The sequence below is a fragment of the Pipistrellus hanaki genome (assembly GCF_964339955.1).
Source record: "Pipistrellus hanaki genome assembly, chromosome: 15".
NCBI lineage: Eukaryota > Metazoa > Chordata > Mammalia > Chiroptera > Vespertilionidae > Pipistrellus > Pipistrellus hanaki.
The window spans coordinates 49,435,710-49,453,639 of record NC_140517.1 but is presented as its reverse complement, the minus strand read 5'-3'; the positions used below and the strand labels follow the sequence as shown (position 1 = coordinate 49,453,639).

The window sequence follows — 17,930 nt, the reverse complement described above, 5'->3', positions numbered from 1 at the left end:
TAATTTCTTTATTGATCAAGGTATCACATATTTGTCCTCAACCCCCCATTCCAATCCCCACCCCCCACTGCTGCCCCCACCCCCCTATTGTCCTTGACCGCTGGTTTGGCTCATATGTATGCACTTAAGTCCTTTGGTTGATCTCTCCCTTTTATCCCCACCCTCCCACTGAGGTCCAACCGTCTGGCTCCTTATCACTGGGTCTGTTCTTGTTCATCTGTCTATGTTGTTCACCATTTCCCCTAGATGAGTGAGATCATTTCTTGATTTCGGAGAGGAAGGGAGAGGGAGAGAGAGACAGAAACACCAACGATGAGACAGAATCACCAGTTGGCTGCCTCCTGCACACTCTCTACTGGGGATGGAGCCCACAACTCAGGCATGCGCCCTTGCCTGGGAATCGAAAGGTGACCTCCAGTGTCATGGGTTCAATCCCCAGTCAGGCACATGCCCAGGTTTTGGGTCCTATCCCCAGTCAGGGCGGGTATGGAAGGCAACCGACTCATGTCTCTCACATCTCTCTCTCTCTCTCTCTCTCTCTCTCTCTCTCTCTCTCTCGCCCCCTCCCTCTCTAATATAAATGAAAAAATATAGATCAACTGGATTATAATGAGATTTGGAAATCCTGTTCTTCAAAATGCACCAGCCAGACAGTGTAACCTCAGCTAGATGAGTAGACACCATGTTTCCCCGAAAATAAGACATCCTCCGAAAATAAGACCTTATAAGACAGTCTTATTTTTGGGGAAACAGGGTACTAGCAGTGAGTGTCTCTGAAAAGGAACTCATAGGCAAAATAGGGAAATTGAAAGCTCTGTAAAAAAAAAAAAAAAAAAAAAAAAAAAAAACCAAAAAAAAAACAACCCACACAGAAAAAAACCAAAAACATTTAAATGAGGAAATGAGAAAAAAAACACAAAACAACAAACACCCAAATCAACAGCTTACAGAAATAAAAGGGGCCTCCAATCTACCCAAACCCCACGGAAATGTCCCCAGGGGCGTTAGTCATCAGAGACAAGCGAGCTAAACCCAGGAGGTTCCTCTGCCCCCCCGCAGGGCAGCTAAAACCAAGGGGTGGGGACTTGACGAGGTGGCTGAGAAGATGACCTGGACACTGAAATTCACTGGTATGAACTGATACCGTCACTCTGCTTGCTTGATTGTTTGTTTTAAGATTTTAAAAAATTGATTTTTAGAGAGAGGGAGGGAGTAGGGAGAGAGAAACATCAATGTGAGAACTGAACATCCATGGGCTGCCTCCTGCACGCCCCTGACCGGGGTTCCAGCCAGCAACCCGGGCACATGCCCTGACTGGGAACTGAACTGGTGACCTTTTGATGCACAAGACGCCGCCCGACCCACTGAGCCTTACCAGCCAGAGGCATGTGATCCTTTTGAAAAACGTTTGGCGTTTCCCACAAGAGTTGAAAAATTGCACAGTATCAGCAAAACAATTACACGCCCAGACTTACACGGAGTGGCCAGATGATGATGATCTCTGAACTCATAATAATCTGGCCACTCCGTGTATAGCCTATAGAATAAAAGGCTAATAGGCAAATTGTCCCCTCGACCAGGAGTTCGACCAGCAGGCAGGCCAGCCAACCGCCCAATGTCCCTTAAGGGTCCCAGGTTCAATTCCGGTCAAGGGCATGTACCTTGCTTGGGGGCACATCCCCAGCGAGGGGTGTGCAGGAGGCAGCTGATCCATGTTTCTCTCTCATCGATGTTTCTAACTCTCTCTCCCTCTCCCTTCCTCTCTGTAAAAAAAAAAAAATCAATAAAAAATATTTTTAAAAAATAATCAAAAGCATGTAGTGAGTGAAATAACCAAGACTTTGTAACCAGAGAGGAAGGATTGCATTCTGTAAACTTAAAAGCAGTTACCACTTATTTAAAAAAAAAAAAAAAATTAAGTGCTGCCCTCACTGGTGTGGCTCAGTGGATAGAGTGACGGCCTGCAGACTCAAGGGTCCCAGGTTCGATGCCGGTCAAGGGCATGTACCTTGGTTGTGGGCACATCCCCAGTGGGGGGTGTGCAGGAGGCAGCTGATGGATGTTTCTCTCTCACCGATGTTTCTACCTCTCTATCCATCTCCCTTCCTCTCTGTGAAAAATCAATAAAATATATTTAAAAAAATTAAGTGTCGCTAGGAGTTCAGCACGAGATAAAACCACACCGTGCCCAGGTGGGAGATGGGCTGCACCCCAGTGAGGGCCTGATTGGAAGAGGGGGTGCCTGGCACGGCCGGACCCGGGGCTCCTGTCCAGGAAGCGGGGCCCGTTGCTGGGCCCCACCCGGGGAGGCTGGGGACTTGCCCAGGATGGGGTGGGAAGCCGCTTCCTGGGTCCGATTTCTGCCGAGGCCGCGGGCACACCACATCCTGCGCGCTTGACCGCGGGGCCGCCTCGTGGGCTGGTTCGGAGCAGCCCAGGCGCGTTGCACCCGCCACGCCCGCCCGTGGCCTCCTACGTGTCTCCGGGAGTCCGGGGGACGCAGGGAGGAGAGGGTGCTGCTGGAAAAAAACCCTGCCCTGAGCACGTGGCCCTGCACCCCACGGGGCTGCGTGGGAACCCATGGGGAGCTGAGCCCGCCTGCGCTTACCGTCCTGTGCAAGCCGTGCTGGGCCGGGTGCCCGATCCCCGGAGCCTGGCCTCAGACCCAGGTGGGTGCGCCGTGGTGAGGTCTTCCTTCCTGGTTCCATCGAGGCCGGGGGACCCCAACACAAGTGGGTGAGTCCACCTCTGACCCCCTAATCCCACCCCTCCACCCCGAGGTTGCTTTCCGGGCTGGGCGCACAGGTTTGGGGACCTGGGGAGGAGGGGCTCATCCGGATGACTGGGGGTGAGAGGGGGGGAGACAGTGGGGGTTGCCTGTGCGTCTCCTGTAATCGCCAGGACACAGAGACCCCCCTGGGCCTGGTGGGACCAGACCCTGTCCTGGAGAGCCCACTGCGGATGCCCCCATTTGGGAACGCTCAGGAACAGGAGGTCTTTGCTCCGTGGTGGGGCGTCCACCCCAGGAACCAGGAGGTCACAGTTGGGTTTCCCGGTTAAGGGCATCTGCCCGGGTTGCAGGCTCCATCCCCAGCATGAGGCATGCAGGAGACAGCCGATCCGAGATTCCCTCTCATCATGGGTGTTTCTCTCTCTCTCTCTTTCTCTCTCTCTCTCCTATCTCTCTCTCTCCTCTCTCCTCTCTCTTTCTCCTCTCTCCTCTCTCCTCTCTCTCTCTCTGCCCCCCCTTCTCCCTCTCCCTCTCTCCCCTCTCCTCTCTCCTCTCTCTCTCTCTGCCCCCCCTTTTCTCTCTCTCCCTTTCTCCCTCTCCCTCTCTCCCCTCTCCTCTCCTCCCTCTCTCATCTCCCTCTCTCCCTCTCCCTCTCTCCCCCTCTCTCTTCTCTCCCTCTCTCTCCTCTCCCCTTTCTCCCTGTCTCCCTCTCTCCCCTCCTCTCTCTCCCTCTCCCTCTCTCCCCTCTCCCTCTCCTCTCTCTCTCATCTCCCTCTCTCCCTGTCCCTCTCTCCCTCTCTCCCCTCTCCCTCTCCTCCCTTTCTCATCTCCCTCTCTCCCTCTCTCCCTCTCTCCCCTGTCCCCTCTCCCCTCTCTCTTCTCTCTCACTTCCTCTCTGACATCAATAAAAGTCTATTTTTACAAAAGGGAAGTAGGTCTCTGAGGAGCTGCTCTGTGCCGGAGGGCCAGACCCAGGTCAGCAGCATGCAGACGGGCCCTGGGTCAACCCATGGGCAGTGCCCGCCGCCGGTCTGTCCATGGAGGGGGGGTCATGACCCCATCGCAGTCCCCCCGAGGAGGGCCACTCAGCCTAGGGCCCAGGCCAGGGTGTCTCCATATGCCAAGCCTTCTGATGCAAACACCTCTCTCTCCTTAGAGTTGAGTTGCGATTGGCATATAGGACATTGTGAAATTTTAAACTGAACGGTGTCTGATGCGCTTCGATTGCAATAGAGTTGCCATTGCAGGGCACGGATCCCTCCCCCAACCCTGCCCTGCCCATTCTCCCAGCGGCCACGGGGGGCCAAGGCTGTGCCACCCCCAGGCCCAGCTCCCTCAGTCTCTCTCCTGACCCTTCCATCCCATCAGGTCACCCTACCCTCTCCTGTTTCCGTTGCCACTGGAGGAGTGGGAAGAGAACTCTTGTTAGCAGGATATGTATTTTTTTTTTAAATTATTATTGACTAGAGGCCCGTTGCATGATATTCGTGCAATAATAGGCCCCTGGCTTCACTCCCAGCCACCTGGGAGCTGGCAAGTCCTTCCTTCTGTCTGGAGCACCACTCCTCTGTCCCCGCTTCCCCTCACAGCAAGCTTCGCATGCTCTGCATATGCAAACTAACCTCCATCTTTGTTGGGTTAATCTGCATACTCACTCTGATTGGGTGTGGGCGTAGTGGAGTGATGGCTAATTTGCATGTTTCTCTTATTAGGTAAGATTTCAGAGAGGAAGGGTGAGAAATAGAAACATTGATGATAAGAATCATGGATTGGCTGCCTCCTGCACGCTCCCCCCCATCCTCCAGCCCCCCCCCTCCCCGCTGGGGGCTGGGAGGATCGAGCCTGTAATCCAGGCATGTGCCCTTGGCCAGAATTGAACTTGCGGCCCTTCAGTCTGCAGGCCGATGCTCTATCCACTGAGTCAAACTGCGTAGGGCTAGGGCAGTAGGATACATGTTTGTTTATATTTTTTAATTTTTTTTTTTTGTTGCTAATCCTCACCCGAGGATATTTTTTCCATGAATGTTGTTAGAGAGAGGGAAAGTGAGGGGGTAGGGGAGGGAGAGAGAGAAACATCGATGTGAAAGGGACACAAGGATGGGTTGCCTTCCACATGCACCCCAACCTGGGCTGGGGATGGAACCAGCAGCCTCCTGCACACCCCACGCTGGGGATGGAGTCCCCAACCGGGGCCTGTGCCCTTGACCGGGAATCGAACCCTGACCTCCTGGTTCCCAGGTGGATGCCCACCCACCGAGCCCCGCTCCGGCTGGGCTGGGAGTGTAGCCTGTCCTCACACGCATGGAGGGAGAGGGCAGGCTCCCCATTTTCTTTCTTAAAAAAAAAAAAATAAATAAAATAAAAAAATATATATTATTATTATTAATTTTTTACAGAGAGGAAGAGAGAAGGATAGAGTTAGAAACATCGATGAGAGAGAAACATGGATCAGCTGCCTCCTGCACACCCCCAAGTGGGGATGTGCCCGCAACCAAGGTACATGCCCTTGACCGGAATTGAACCTGGGACCTTCAGTCCGCAGGCCGACCCTCTATCCACTGAGCCAAAACCGGTTTCGGCAGGCTCTCCATTTCCCATATGAGGACGTGTCCGCATGAGGTGGAGTAACTAGCGCCTTGCACAAGCCCAGGGGGTCCGTTAGTGACGCTGGAACCCGCAGCCGGGGGTTGGTCTGAGGTCAGCTGGCTGCACAAACCCAGGCAGGGCCTTATCCCGCAGGTCCGAGGGAGGTCCACGCTCAGGGCTCATCCCCAAGTGAGCTCAGTGTCCCCATCGCAGGTGGGAGGCTGTGGCGGGCGGGGTGGGGGGGGGTGGGGGGGGTGGTGAGAATTAGGAGGGAGGGAGAGACGGCTGGGGAAGCTACAGCCCTCCCCTTCTCTAGCAGGAAGGCCTGGAGGGAGGTCTTCTTCCCCTTTGGACAGAGACGTTGATGTAGCAACGACGACGGGAGCGCCTGACCCACACATCCTGTGCCCTGTGCCAGCTGCGGGCTCTGCCCTCCCACTCCTGACTCCGGGGCTGCGCAGGCTGCGGGCTGGCCATGGGCCCCCGGCCCTCCACCCTCCTGGGCCTCGGTGAGTCCTGGACAGAGGGACCGCATCCCAGGGGCCGAGGGGGTGGTGGCTGGGGGAGGTGTCTCCGTCCCTGCTCAAGTCTGACCCCAGCCCAGGAGACTCCTGGTCCCTCCTGGCGGCCTGGCCCCTCAGCACTGGCCCTGAGCTACGTGTGACCCCGGGAGGCAGGGGCCTGGGCATGGGGACAGGGTCTGACTGAGGGCCTGATTGGAGGAGGGGGTGGGGTTTAATCTGGAAACCCAGAGCAGGAAGCAGGATTGTGCTCAGAGGGGATGCTGAGGAGGGAGCCTGGGAGATTCTCCAGGCCGGGCCTGCTGCTTCCAGGAAGGCCCCCTGATTGCAGCCCGGGGAGGACTCGGGTCCTGGGCGTTGTCCTCACCAGCCCTTCCCTTGCAGTGCTCTGTCTGGGCCAGATGATCCACATGCAGGAGGGTGAGTCCCCCTTTTTAAACGGAGTTTTTTATACAATTTTTATGTTCCGGCAAACGATTGATTTTCCTTAGAGTCCTCTCTGGTGTGTCTTCAGCTGGAATGAGCCTGAGCGTATCTCCTTGTCTGCGTCTGTCTGTCCTCACGCCCTCTGGCTAAGTGACCTTCAGAAACCCAGCCTTCCTGTCACTTCCACAAACTCCAGGTTCTGTCTCCACCATGACCCTCTCCCAGGCTGAGGGCTCATGTAGCTCAGCTTGGCTCATTCATATTTGGCCTTTGGTCTCAGCTCAGGGCCTCTCTTCTCTGCCTCTGAGGAGAGGTCAGCTCTGCCCCCCTCACTATGAGCCTACACACTCAGCCTGACACCCCCCTACTCACCCTGACACCCCCATACTCACCCTGAGCCCCCACACTCACCCTGTGCCCCCTCTCCCCTCCTGCCCAAGAAGGCCGGGGTCCTCCTGTGTTTCTCCTGTTTGTGGGGCCAAAGGGACAAGGAGGTGTCAGTAAAGGGGAGACAGGAGCTGAGCTGTGGCTGAAGGAATGAGGGAAGGAGGGACGGAGGGAATGAATGTTAGGGGTGGCCAGCTCTGTCTCTCAGGGATTGGGTGACTGGGATGCCTTCTTCCTGTTTCAGGGCCAGAACCCTCTCTTCCCCTCCCAGCCCAGTTTAGACATGTGGGGTTGCAGGAGCCTCCATCACAAGGAAGGGAAAACGGGCTGAGAGGGAGGTGGGGGATGCAGAGGGAACCTCAGGGAGTGCTGCTCAGAGGAGGAGCCCAGGGGTTAGGGGTTCTCACCCACTCGGGTTCTGTGCAGAGGTCTGGGCTGCAGCTGCACCCCCAAACCCACTAGACTTCCCATGGGGCCCTGCATCCCCGATTGGTCCCCACAATCTCCCCCATCTGCCTGCAGACCCGGCCAGGCCATTCCCACCATCTCAGACTCCAGCGTCCCTGTGCCCAAGAGTGACCCGCTCATCCTCACCCTCTGCCCCCTCCCAGCCCTGTGTGTCCCCCTGGAGAGTGGCCATGGGGACAGCTGCTCTGACAGGTCCCCGGTTCCTTAGAAAAAGCTCACGAGGCCACTAGGACTCAGGTTCTTGTGTCATGTGGGGAAGTCACTGGAGGGATGAGAACTCAGTCCTCTGGCGGGGGGGGGGGGGGGGGGGGGGCCGGGAGCGTGGTCTCTTGGGAAAGGGGCGGGGTGTGTGTGAAATGGCTTAAAATTAGATTGCAGACATAGTTGCACAGCTCTGCAAGTTTGCTAAGAACATTAACCTGCACTCTGGAAACACGGGCCGTGTGAGGTTGGAGATTTCCTCACGATGAAATCCTGAGATCCTGCTCTGCTTCCTCCCAGGGGCCCTGCCCAAACCCTCCCTCAGGGCCGAGCCAGGGCCAGTGATCCCCCGAGGACGGCCTGTGACCTTCGTGTGCCGGGGCCCAGCTGGGGCTGAGTTATTCCGCCTGGAGAAGGATAAAAGACAAGTAGTCTCTGATCAGAAAATTGTGCCTCAAGATGGTCGGCGGGGGACAGAGGCCAGATTCCAAATCTCTGCGGTGAATGATGACACTGCCAGGCAGTATAGCTGCCTCTACAACCAAGGGTCCCACTGGTCTGAGCGCAGTGAGCCCCTGCAGCTGCAGGTGACAGAGGAGGACATCTCCACTCCGCCCTCAGGTGGGTCCCAGGGCCCCACACCCTGTCCCAGCCACATCTCTGTCCTCGGGCTCCTGCCCTCCTGCTCACCCTGGGGCTCCCCTCCCTCTGCACCCAGGACCCTCGGCCTTCACCCCTGGCTCAGGGCCCTGGAGTCTGGTCCCATCTGGACACCACGGTGGCCTGGACCCTGAGCCCCGCCTCAGAGGGACACAGAGCTGTTCCTGCTGGGCTGGGTGGGGCCTGAGCTCCCAGACACCAGGTGGGCACAGACCCCTTCAAGGGGCCCTGAGTCCTTCCCCTCAGTGTGGGAGTGCCCTGCCCTTTCCCCTGGCCAGGCTCTGAGGGGCCCAGGCAATGTGGCCCCTGGGGTCCACCCTCCATGGGCAGGTGGCATGGTCCGGGGGGCATCCCAGGGCAGGGCGGTGCCCTGAGGGTTTTGGGGGATGAAGCTGACCTTCCCTGTGTGTGGTCAGTCCTGAGACCTCCTGGACTCAGGGCCCATCAGGGACCCTCCCCCCCCCCATGTCCTGGGCCTCATGGGAGCTGCTCCCTGAGGTTCTGTGAGGCCAAGAGCTGCTGGCTCCCCTCCTCTCCTGCACTCTCCACAGCTCAGGTGCCTTCTGGAATTGAGTGAGGGACAGACATGGCCTGTGGGTGGTGGACACTCAGGGTGGAGGGGGGCCAGTATGTGTTGGAGGAACCCAGGCAGCCCCACAGAACGTCAGCCCTTCCCCCTGTCCTGTTCACAGGACCCACCCCGGTTCTCAGCTCCACCCCCAGCTCCACCCCCAGCTCCACCCCCAACACACACACAGAGACCCACTCCTCAGCTGGTGAGTAGAGACCTCAGCTTGGAGGGGTTTCAGAGGGGGGCTCAGTGCTGGGGCTCAGGCTCCATCCTCCCAACTCTAATGGGGAGAATTAATTAGAATGAACAACAAGAAATCCACATCCTATATAATAAAAGGCTAACATGCAAATCGACCGAACGGTAGAACAACCAGTTGCTATGATGGGCACTGACCACCAGGGGGCAGACGCTCAACACAGGAGCTGCCCCCATGTGGTCAGTGCACTCCCACAGGGGAGTGCCACTCAGCCAGAAGCCAGGCTCATGGCTGGCAAGCACAGTGGTGGTGGCAGTCTGACATCCCCTGAGGGCTTCCCGACTGCAAGAGGGGGCAGGCTGGCTGAGGGAAACCCCCACTGAGTGCACAAATTTCATGCACCAGGCCTCTAGTATGTCTATATGGGAAAATATCTATACTAATAATAGAGGAATATGCAAATCGTCTGTGATGCCGTTACAGTAACAGTAACAAATAAAGAGCAGGCTGCATGGAGCCACCAGACTGGTGTGGAGGGGGGCACTTTGAGGAAACCAGGCTGAGGGGGGCGGGGAGAAGAGAAGTAGGGGGCAATGGGTCCGGCAGGGGAGCAGTTAGGCATCAATCTGGCTGGCAGGGGAGTGGTTAGGGGGTGATTAGGATGGCAGGTAGAAGTGGGTAGGGGCAATCAGGAAGGCAGGCAGGCAAGCGTTAGGAGCCAGCAGTCTAGGATTGTGAGAGAGATGTCAGACTGGCAGATTAGGCCCAATGTGGGATTGGGCCTAATCTGGCAGTTTGACATCCCCCAAGGGGTCCCAGATTGAAGACAGTGCAGGCCAAGCTGAAGGACCCCCCCCCCCATGCACAAATTTCATTCCCAAGGCCACTAACAAATATGCAACTTACAAGGTAAAGTTTCAGTTCTATAATTTATGTTAGTGTATATAGTTGATTATACATTAACTATATCAATACTATGATTGATATAATAAGCACCTTACAAATGAATATTATGTTAAATTATATCATGTATTACTACAATCAATATATGCAAATGTGAACATAAATACGCACCATATGTTATATAATAACATGTGTAATTGATATGTGATATCTTACATAGTATAAGTTCTTTTAAATTTATGTTTTTAAATATTTATGTAGTTCAAATTATACAGGCATAAATGAAATCGCATAACTTTAAGTATACACGTACACCCACTATGGATTATAATTACTTAATTTTGTTATAAATAGGTCACGCTACACATAGTACATACATGATGCACATATGGCGTATACATCTAAGTGTAAATTGTGCTAAATGCCTTAAAGGGAAGGACAGGTGGTGGTGTGTGGAACAGAGGTGGGTCCTGGCTCCTGGGTCCTGGGTCCTGGGTCCTGGGTCCTGGGCTGTCTCAGGTGTCCAGGAGGGAGGACCAGGCAGGGGAAGTCTCCTGCTTTCTTACGGGATGTGAGGACACGGGGGTGCTGCTCCAGAAGAGGAAACAGGGGACTCACACCCTGTGCATGAACCAGCCCTGGGACCTCAGTCTGATCACCTGTGAAATGGGCGGCGCTGTGTGCATGCGCAGAGCAGGTGCCTGGTAAAAGGTGGGATGGACACACAGTGCATGCGCCAAGCCCAGACCAGGGCCAGAGGAGCAGGACCCGTAGTGTGCCTCATGGGGAAGGAAAAGAATGGGCTTGGGTGTTGGCCACACCTTAGCTCTGTCGACATCCTGTGGACAGAGGGCGTCCACACTCAGGACCCTGGTTTAGTAAAATGAGGATGATGGGTCCCTGCCGGGATTCTTGTTCCAGCATTAAGAAGGGTTCAGCAATCTAGAGAAAGGCTGTGCGTAGATTAAGAAGGAGTCCAGAGATGAAAGATAATTTTGAAAGGCATTGGGGGGTCAGAGGAGCCTGGCTGAAGAAACCAGGTTCTCGTGGTCTCAGGACCCCTTGCTTTTTATTAACACAAATTTGTCCTAAGGCAAGGTGGAGATAATACACTTCAGAGGGTAGGGTTTACAGAAGCATTGTCAGACTGGGGAATAGCCCACAGCTGTTCAGGTGTTTGGCCAGTAGGAAGCAATAACATGTAGACTGAGAAGCCCTGAGCTATCTGGCAGCAAACACTCATCCTATTCAGGCTTGGGGGAAGTGCCTTTCGCCATTCCCTCAGGTGATTACATATGTGGCTCAGCCCTTGTTGAGTCCCCAAGCTTCATCAACCTTTTGATGAAACTCTTGCAGTTATGACATGCTGGAATTGGCTTCTGGCAGATCCCATGCCACAGGACTACCAGGCATGTGGGAGATTAGATACATCAGTGTGAACATGACAGGCACCCAGCATATGCATGGTGTGCAGTTGGTGCTCCATACATGCATCCTGCAGATACTGTGGTTCTATCTTCACTACCCTTCCAGGCCTGTCAAGCACATACATTTACATCCTTGTTGGGACCTCCGTGGCCTTTCTCCTTTGTCTCGTCCTGCTGGTCCTCTTCTTAGTCCACCGTCAGCATCAGAGAAAACACAGTAGGTCTCAGGGTTAGGGTGGGGTGACCTGGGAAGGCTGCGTGGGGTGCTGGGGAGATGGACTCCCTCCTAATTCACACCCTGATTGTCCTCAGAGTCCCTCCACAGCAAAGGCGAGGAGCAGAGGCCCCAGGAGAGGTGAGGACCCCCGAGAATGACCCATGGACCCTTCCCCCCACTGGGGTCTCTGCCTCCAGAGCACCCCAATCCAGCCCCCACCCCATACTCTCTTGTTTTTCTCCTCAGGCTCAATCCAGCTGCTGACATCACAGAGAGCACACCAGGTAAGGGACAAAGAGAGTTAACTGCTTGGGGAAAGGGGAGTGGCATTGAGCCCATTGAGGAAGCAATGAGGAGGGGGCAAGATGACTGGATGTTGCAGCTGTAAGTTGGGACCTAAACCCGTGAGGTTTCAGGCAAATTTCACCCCAAAGATCTGACTGTTGTTCTCTTCTCCCTCAGATGAGGTCACAGTCTATGCACTTCCTGAGAAGAAGAGGGAGCTGCAGAGCCCAGTAAGTCCTTGGATTAGTCACCTATTTCTGTGTAACCACATCATATCCCATCGTTTTTTTGTTTGTTGTTTGTTTGTTTTTTTAATGCTCTCCTGAGGATATATCTTCATTGATTTTTCAAGAAGAGTGGAAGGGAGAAAGGGAGAGGGAGAAAGAGAGAAACATGGATGTGACAGAGACACATCGACTGGTTATCTCCCACACGGGCTTCGACCAGGGCCGGGATTGAACCTGTGACCCTTCGTTCTATAACCAACACTCTAACAACGGGAAACACCAGCCAGGGCCAAAGTTCCTCGACTTGAACAGTTTCACACAAGTATCTCAGTTTCTTGGGCTGGAATTTGGAAGCAGATTGAATCTGCTGGGTGGTTCTGGCTCACGGACTCTCACGAGGCTGCTGTCATGATGACGGGCTGCATTCATCTGAAGGCTGGACTGGGGCTGCAGGCCCACGTGCAAGATGGCACCCTCTTAGGCTGTGGGCGGGAGGCCTCTGTTCCTCCACACGTGGGGTTCTCCTTGGCAGCCGCCTCCCTCAGAGGGCGGGGCCCCAGGGAGGGAAGACAGAAGCCCAATGTGTCTGGAGGCCACTCCATGGAGGTAGCATGCTCTCCCTCTGTCATATCGCAGAACTCAGATTCTATGGGGAAGAGAACTCCACAATGGAGATTCGGGAGGTGGAACCACCGGGGCCACCTGGAAGCCGGCCACCCTAGTCTGTCCTTCCCACAGCCCCCCCCCCTCTTTGCCCCCCCCCCCACACTAACCCACCTGGCTCTCTCCCTCAGAGCCCTGCTGCGGGAGACACCCAGGAGGTGACATACGCCCAGCTGGACCAGCGGGCCCTCACCCTCAGAGCAGCCCAGGCTGTGTCCCCACCGCCCGCGGAGCCCACAGCTGCTGCCAGCACATATGCAGAACTCCCCAGACGCTGACCCGACCCCCAGCCTCTGCACCTACAGACACACGCCACTCTTTTTTATTTTTAATTAACTTCTTTATTGTTCAAAGTATTACATAAGTCTCCTTTCCTCCCCATTGACCTCTCCCCAGAGGCCACCATTCCCCACAAGTCCCTCTTGCAAAAGCCTGAAGCACCACCAGGAAGGCTTCCCTGTGGAATCACCCCACTATTGTTGCCATCTATTCATTTCTCCTGGAGGGGAGAGCTGGAGTCTGGGGATCCCATTCAACACCTAGGAGGTTCATGAACCAGGTGACCCCTCCTACAGTCCACCAGCTCCTTGGAGCACCCATATAATACTTGTTTCCAGAGACCCACCTACTGTTGCCCAGCAGTTTCTAGCAACCCAGCTACAGTTGTCCAACAGTTTCCAGAGACCCAGCTACTGATGTCCAGCAGTTTCTGAAGATGCAACTACTGGTGCCCACAGTTTCCAGAGACCCAACCACTATTGCTCAGCAGTTTCCAGAGACCCCACTACAGTTGGTGGGCTGTTTCCAGAGACCCAGCTACAGTCCTACAGTCACCCATCTGGTTCCACCCATGTCCTGTGAATTCCCCCCACCCCCCAGAGACTGTTGGAACCACCTTCTTAGCTGACTCTAACCACTTTCCCCTTGTTCACCTTGAACCTGGGCCATATCGATGCAGCGAATCTCAGATGCCTCGTTGTCTCTGAATCCTGCTTCACCTTGCTCATCAGTAAAAATGTTCTCACACCCCAGCTATGGCAGCCCTGCACGAGGCACTGGGGCACACGGTACCTGGTCCCCAGTGTCTGCCTCCACAGATGCTCAAAACAGTAAGAAAATAAAGACAGAAAAAAATGGCATCGATGATTTCTGATCTGAGTGTGGTTCTTAGTCACAACTGAGCAGGCATCTAAGGAGACGTTTGGCTGGGTGAGGGTGCAGAGCCTAAACCCCACCCACACCACATGCACACACATGCCCGTGAGGGCACAAATGCACATACACACACACACTCACACACGATACAAGCGCATATACATGCATGCACCCACGTCATGGTCACGTGTGGGCTGGGCACAGGCTTGGGGAGGCCATGATGGCATGGGAGGGCCCCTCGGGCTGTTAGTCCACTCTGAGGGACATGGCCTGTTCCCACTTCTTGTCCCCCCCAGGTTCCTCCCACTGGACACCAGGCATTCTCCACGCAAATTGCACCTACCCAGCTCTCCAGCCTTGTCCTTGGTCTGACCTCCCTCCCTTCCCCTACCTAATGCCCTTCCAGACCGGGATTGGATGCTGCTTTGCCCAGTACGTTTGCCTCGACTCTTCCCCTAAAGTGAGAGTATTCGCATTCTGTTGCTGCTGTAACAAATCACCCCACACTCCCTGGCTCCAGACAACACAGTGTATTATCTCCCAGGTCAGGACGCCAGGCGCCTGAAGTGAGTTTCGTTGGCGAAGGCCAGGGTGCTGGCGGGTTGGCCCTCCCTCGGGGGCAGTAAGGGAGAATCCGTCTGGTTACCTTCGGCAGCTCCGAGGGGTTGCTCGCTCTCCTTGGCTTGCGGCCCCTTCCTCCATCACCAAGGAGTGCTGCAGCTTCTTCCAATCCCGTTCTCTGACCGGGGACGTCTTCGTCCCTCCATCTCTGAGCCTCCTGCCTCCCTCTGAGAAGGACCCTTGTGGGGTCCTGGACCCGTGGCTCACCTTCCAATCTGCAGATACCAGATGGCTCCAGGGAGTGGGACGTGGACATCGTTGGGGCTGCCATTCTGTCCTCAGCACCATGTCTGTTCCTGGGCTTCCTCAGGGCCCATGGTGGGCTCTCCCCTCTGCTGCTGGACCTCGATGTCCTGGGTGACCCTGGGAGCCACCCCGTGAAGCTGGCCCGTGGTGCCCAGGAGGACTGCCTGGAGCAGTGTCTGCGGTGCCTCCTTGTTGGGCCACATGTCAGGCGTCTGTCAACCTGACGCTTTAGCATCCCTCTCACAGGTGTCCGTCAGGCACACCGTGTCCTAGGTGACCCTATACAATGCCTGCGTCACCTGGCACTGGCCTCCTGCCTCCCTCACTGCTGCCCCAATCCCTGAGCAGGAGTCTTCTTTCTGCCTGGATGGTGTTGCTCAGTGGATAGAGCATCGGCCTGGAGACCAAAGGGTCCCAGGTTTAATTCTGGTCAAGGACATGCACCTTGATTTCAGGCTTCTTTCCAGCCTGGTCCCTGGTCACGGCTCAAGTAGGAGACAACCAACCAACGTGTTTCTCCCACATCGATGTTTCTCTCTGCCTTTCCTTCTCTCTCCCACTCATTCTAAAAAATTAATGGAGCCGGGACCGGTTTGGCTCAATGGATGGAGCGTCGGCTTGGGGACTGAAGGGTCCCGGGTTCGATTCCGGTCGGGGGCATGTACCTTGGTTGCGGGCATATCCCCAGTAGGGGGTGTGCAGGAGGCAGCTGATCGATGGCTCTCTCTCATCGATGTTTCTAGCTCTCTGTCTCTCTCCCTTCCTCTCTGTGCAGAACCAATAAAATGTATTAAAAAAAAAAAATTAATGGAAAAATATCCTTGGGTGAGGAATAAAAATATATATACACTGAGTGGCCAGATTGTTTTGATCTCTGAATGCATAATAATCTGGCCATACAGTGTGTATATCCTATATAATCCTGTATAATAAAAGGCTAATATGCAAATTGTCCCCTCAAACAGGATTTAGACCAACAGGCAGGCAAGCCAACCACCCATGTTCCCTCCCCCTGGCCAGGCAGGTCAGACCCCACCATGCATGAATTCATGCACTGAGCCATGCAGGTTTTATCACCAACCCATTTGGGGTGTGTCTGTGTGAGGCCACTAATGCATGTGTCTCACATCTCTCTCTCTCTCTCTCTCTCTCTCTCTCTCTCTCTCTCTCTCTCTCTCTCTCTCTCCTCCCTCAAAATCAATGGAAAAGTTATCCTGGGGTGAGGATGGAAATAATGAGGAGGGGAGAGGGAGAGGTCTATGGGAGAAAAAAAGGAGACATATGTAAAACGTTAAACTATAAATAATTAAAAAAAAAAAAAGAATGAGGGGACTCCAATTTATATATGGAGTGGCCAGATTATTATGCTTTCAGAGTTCATATATAGGAATCCTCTTCCTGGGTCCCCCTTCACATACAACCCCCCAATCCTGAGCCTTCACCCCGCCTCCCCTTTTGTGGGGCTTTCACACTCTGGGCCACGACCCCCCTGCCCTAATGACCCCCAGACCAGGGGTCAGGCAGCTAGCACCACCCCCTCCACCCCAGAGCCCACTGCAAGAATTAAAGCAGCCATTGCTAAGCCTGCTCACCCTGTCTCCCCAATTCCTCCTCCTGGAATCCACATCAAAGGCCCCTGCCTGTAATCCCCACCCCCTAACCCCTCTCCTCTGACCAGCGGGGGCTTCCCCTGTGCCCCTCCCCCGGGTGCACCTCCCTGGGTGCCCTCCCCTGGGCATCGTGAGTGACAGCTGTCTCCAGTGGCCCAGGATCTCCTTGCCTTCGGGCCTGGCTTCCCTTCACACTTCCTATTGGTCACAGGGTTTAGGCCCCTCCCCCTGGGGAGCTGCAGGGACCCTCACCTATTTCCTGGGCGGGAAATTGCCTTCCATCCAGGTAAGTCCTCGCCCCTTGGGGCCTGCTGGCTGTAAGGGTCACACTCCCTGATCAGACACACTCTGGCAGCTGGTCTCCGCCCAGGGCAGGGCTGTGGCCCCCGTGGTGGCTGTTACCCCAGAGGCACCCCCCTCACCTGTGCTGTGTACCCTCTTTTTTTGAATCTGCTCTTCCTCTTTGGTCCCTCCCCCCATGGGGTCCAGTCCCCTGTGCTCTCCAATGCCACAGGTACCCCCACACTCCCTGACCTCCAGCTGGGGTCACTGACCTCGGGGGCAGATCTCAGGAATCAGGTATGTGAACACATCCCCCCCGCTTCCCTGGGTCCCCGCGTTCTTTCTTTCTTTTCTTTTTAAAATTCTTTATTGTTTAAAGTTTTACATATGTCTCCTTTCCCCCATCGATCTCTTCCCCCTTCATTATTTCCATCATCACCCCAGGGTAACTTTTCCATTGATTTTTAGAGAGAGTAAAGGGAAGGAGAGAGAGAGAGAGAGAGAGAGAGAGAGAGAGAGAGAGAGAGAGAGAGAGAGAGAGAGAGAGAGAGAGAGAGAGAGAGACATGGATGTGAGAGAGACACATGGATGGCTTGCCTCTCTCACAAACATACTCTGACCGGGTTGGGGATCGAACCTGCAACCCAGGCACGTGCCCTTGAGTCGAAGCTGAGAGCCTTTGGTGCTCGGGCTGTGCTCTAACCACTGAGCCAGGCTCCTCTGTTATTCCAAAGTCTCTTCAGGCACACCCCACTCAGGTGCTTAGCAAGGTTGCTGGAGGCCCCAGGGCTTGCAAAGGATGCTGCTGCCCAGCGCTGTCTCCACAAAGAATCATTTGGGGTCTGAGCACCCCCACCCCAGAGCGGGACCCGTGGCCAGGAGAGCTGGGAGACACAGCCCCCAAGGCGGTGCCCACATTCCTGCCTCTTATGGGGTCCAACCAGCTGCCCCATCAGGTTACAAGGAGATGTTACCCTGAGGACCGCTAGGGGGCGCGCGCGCGTCTCGTGCGGATTAATTGTGCGGGTTTTTGCTGTTGCTGGTTGGATAGAAAAGGTAAGGAGAGGCCTGCATGGCTGTTGCAGGCATTAGACATGTTATTCTACATTAAAATATATATTTTTTAAAGTTCAACCAAGACTCAGCCAGCTGTTACAATGGTGCAACTCTTTTATTCTGTCAGAATAAAAGAGTTGCATATTGAATCCTGGGCCAAACCCTCTGAGGCCTGTTCCAGTCCTTCCTCCGTTTTTTCTTGCAAAAACCAGGGAGCAGGTATTCCCTGAGCGGCCAAAGGTCAGCGAGCTCAGGGGTGAGGGGTGCAGACCCTTGTGTGTGGGGGGGGCCCAGTCCCTGCTCTGAGTCACAGACCATGCGCCTCAACGAGGTGGGTCCCCAGCCTTCCAGCTCCATTTTATTTTATTTTATATATATATATATATATATATATATATATATATATATATATATATATATATATATATATATATATAATTTGTAACAATTTCAGAAAGGAAGGGAGATGGACAGAGAGATAGATACAT

The 17,930-nt window shown here is 54.6% G+C and overlaps 1 protein-coding gene across 5 annotated transcripts; it reads left to right on the top strand.

Moving 5' to 3' along the window:
• The first annotated feature begins 2,382 nt into the window (after positions 1–2,382).
• LOC311633631 (leukocyte-associated immunoglobulin-like receptor 1) lies at positions 2,383–15,075 on the top strand. 5 transcript variants are annotated; one of them, XM_084906577.1, is made up of 10 exons: positions 2,418–2,736; positions 5,637–5,826; positions 6,223–6,258; positions 7,621–7,941; positions 8,673–8,756; positions 11,187–11,297; positions 11,393–11,435; positions 11,544–11,581; positions 11,760–11,812; positions 12,604–15,075. In XM_084906577.1, exons 2-10 carry the CDS (start codon positions 5,793–5,795, stop codon positions 12,748–12,750), a joined length of 867 nt encoding a protein of 288 aa, XP_084762703.1. In that variant the 5' UTR covers positions 2,418–2,736; positions 5,637–5,792; the 3' UTR covers positions 12,751–15,075. The 5 variants fall into 5 exon arrangements, with proteins under 5 accessions (XP_084762707.1, XP_084762703.1, XP_084762704.1 ...); XM_084906578.1 differs by lacking the exon at positions 6,223–6,258; XM_084906579.1 differs by lacking the exon at positions 8,673–8,756.
• Positions 15,076–17,930: the final 2,855 nt, after the last annotated feature.

Bases quoted from the DNA above. Each gene is read 5' to 3' on its own strand.
- LOC311633631 (XM_084906577.1), top strand. From the start codon at position 5,793: ATGGGCCCCCGGCCCTCCACCCTCCTGGGCCTCG. The intron at 5,827-6,222 runs GTGAGTCCTGGA...CTTCCCTTGCAG, and splicing joins CTCCACCCTCCTGGGCCTCG to TGCTCTGTCTGGGCCAGATG. The intron at 6,259-7,620 runs GTGAGTCCCCCT...GCTTCCTCCCAG, and splicing joins GATGATCCACATGCAGGAGG to GGGCCCTGCCCAAACCCTCC.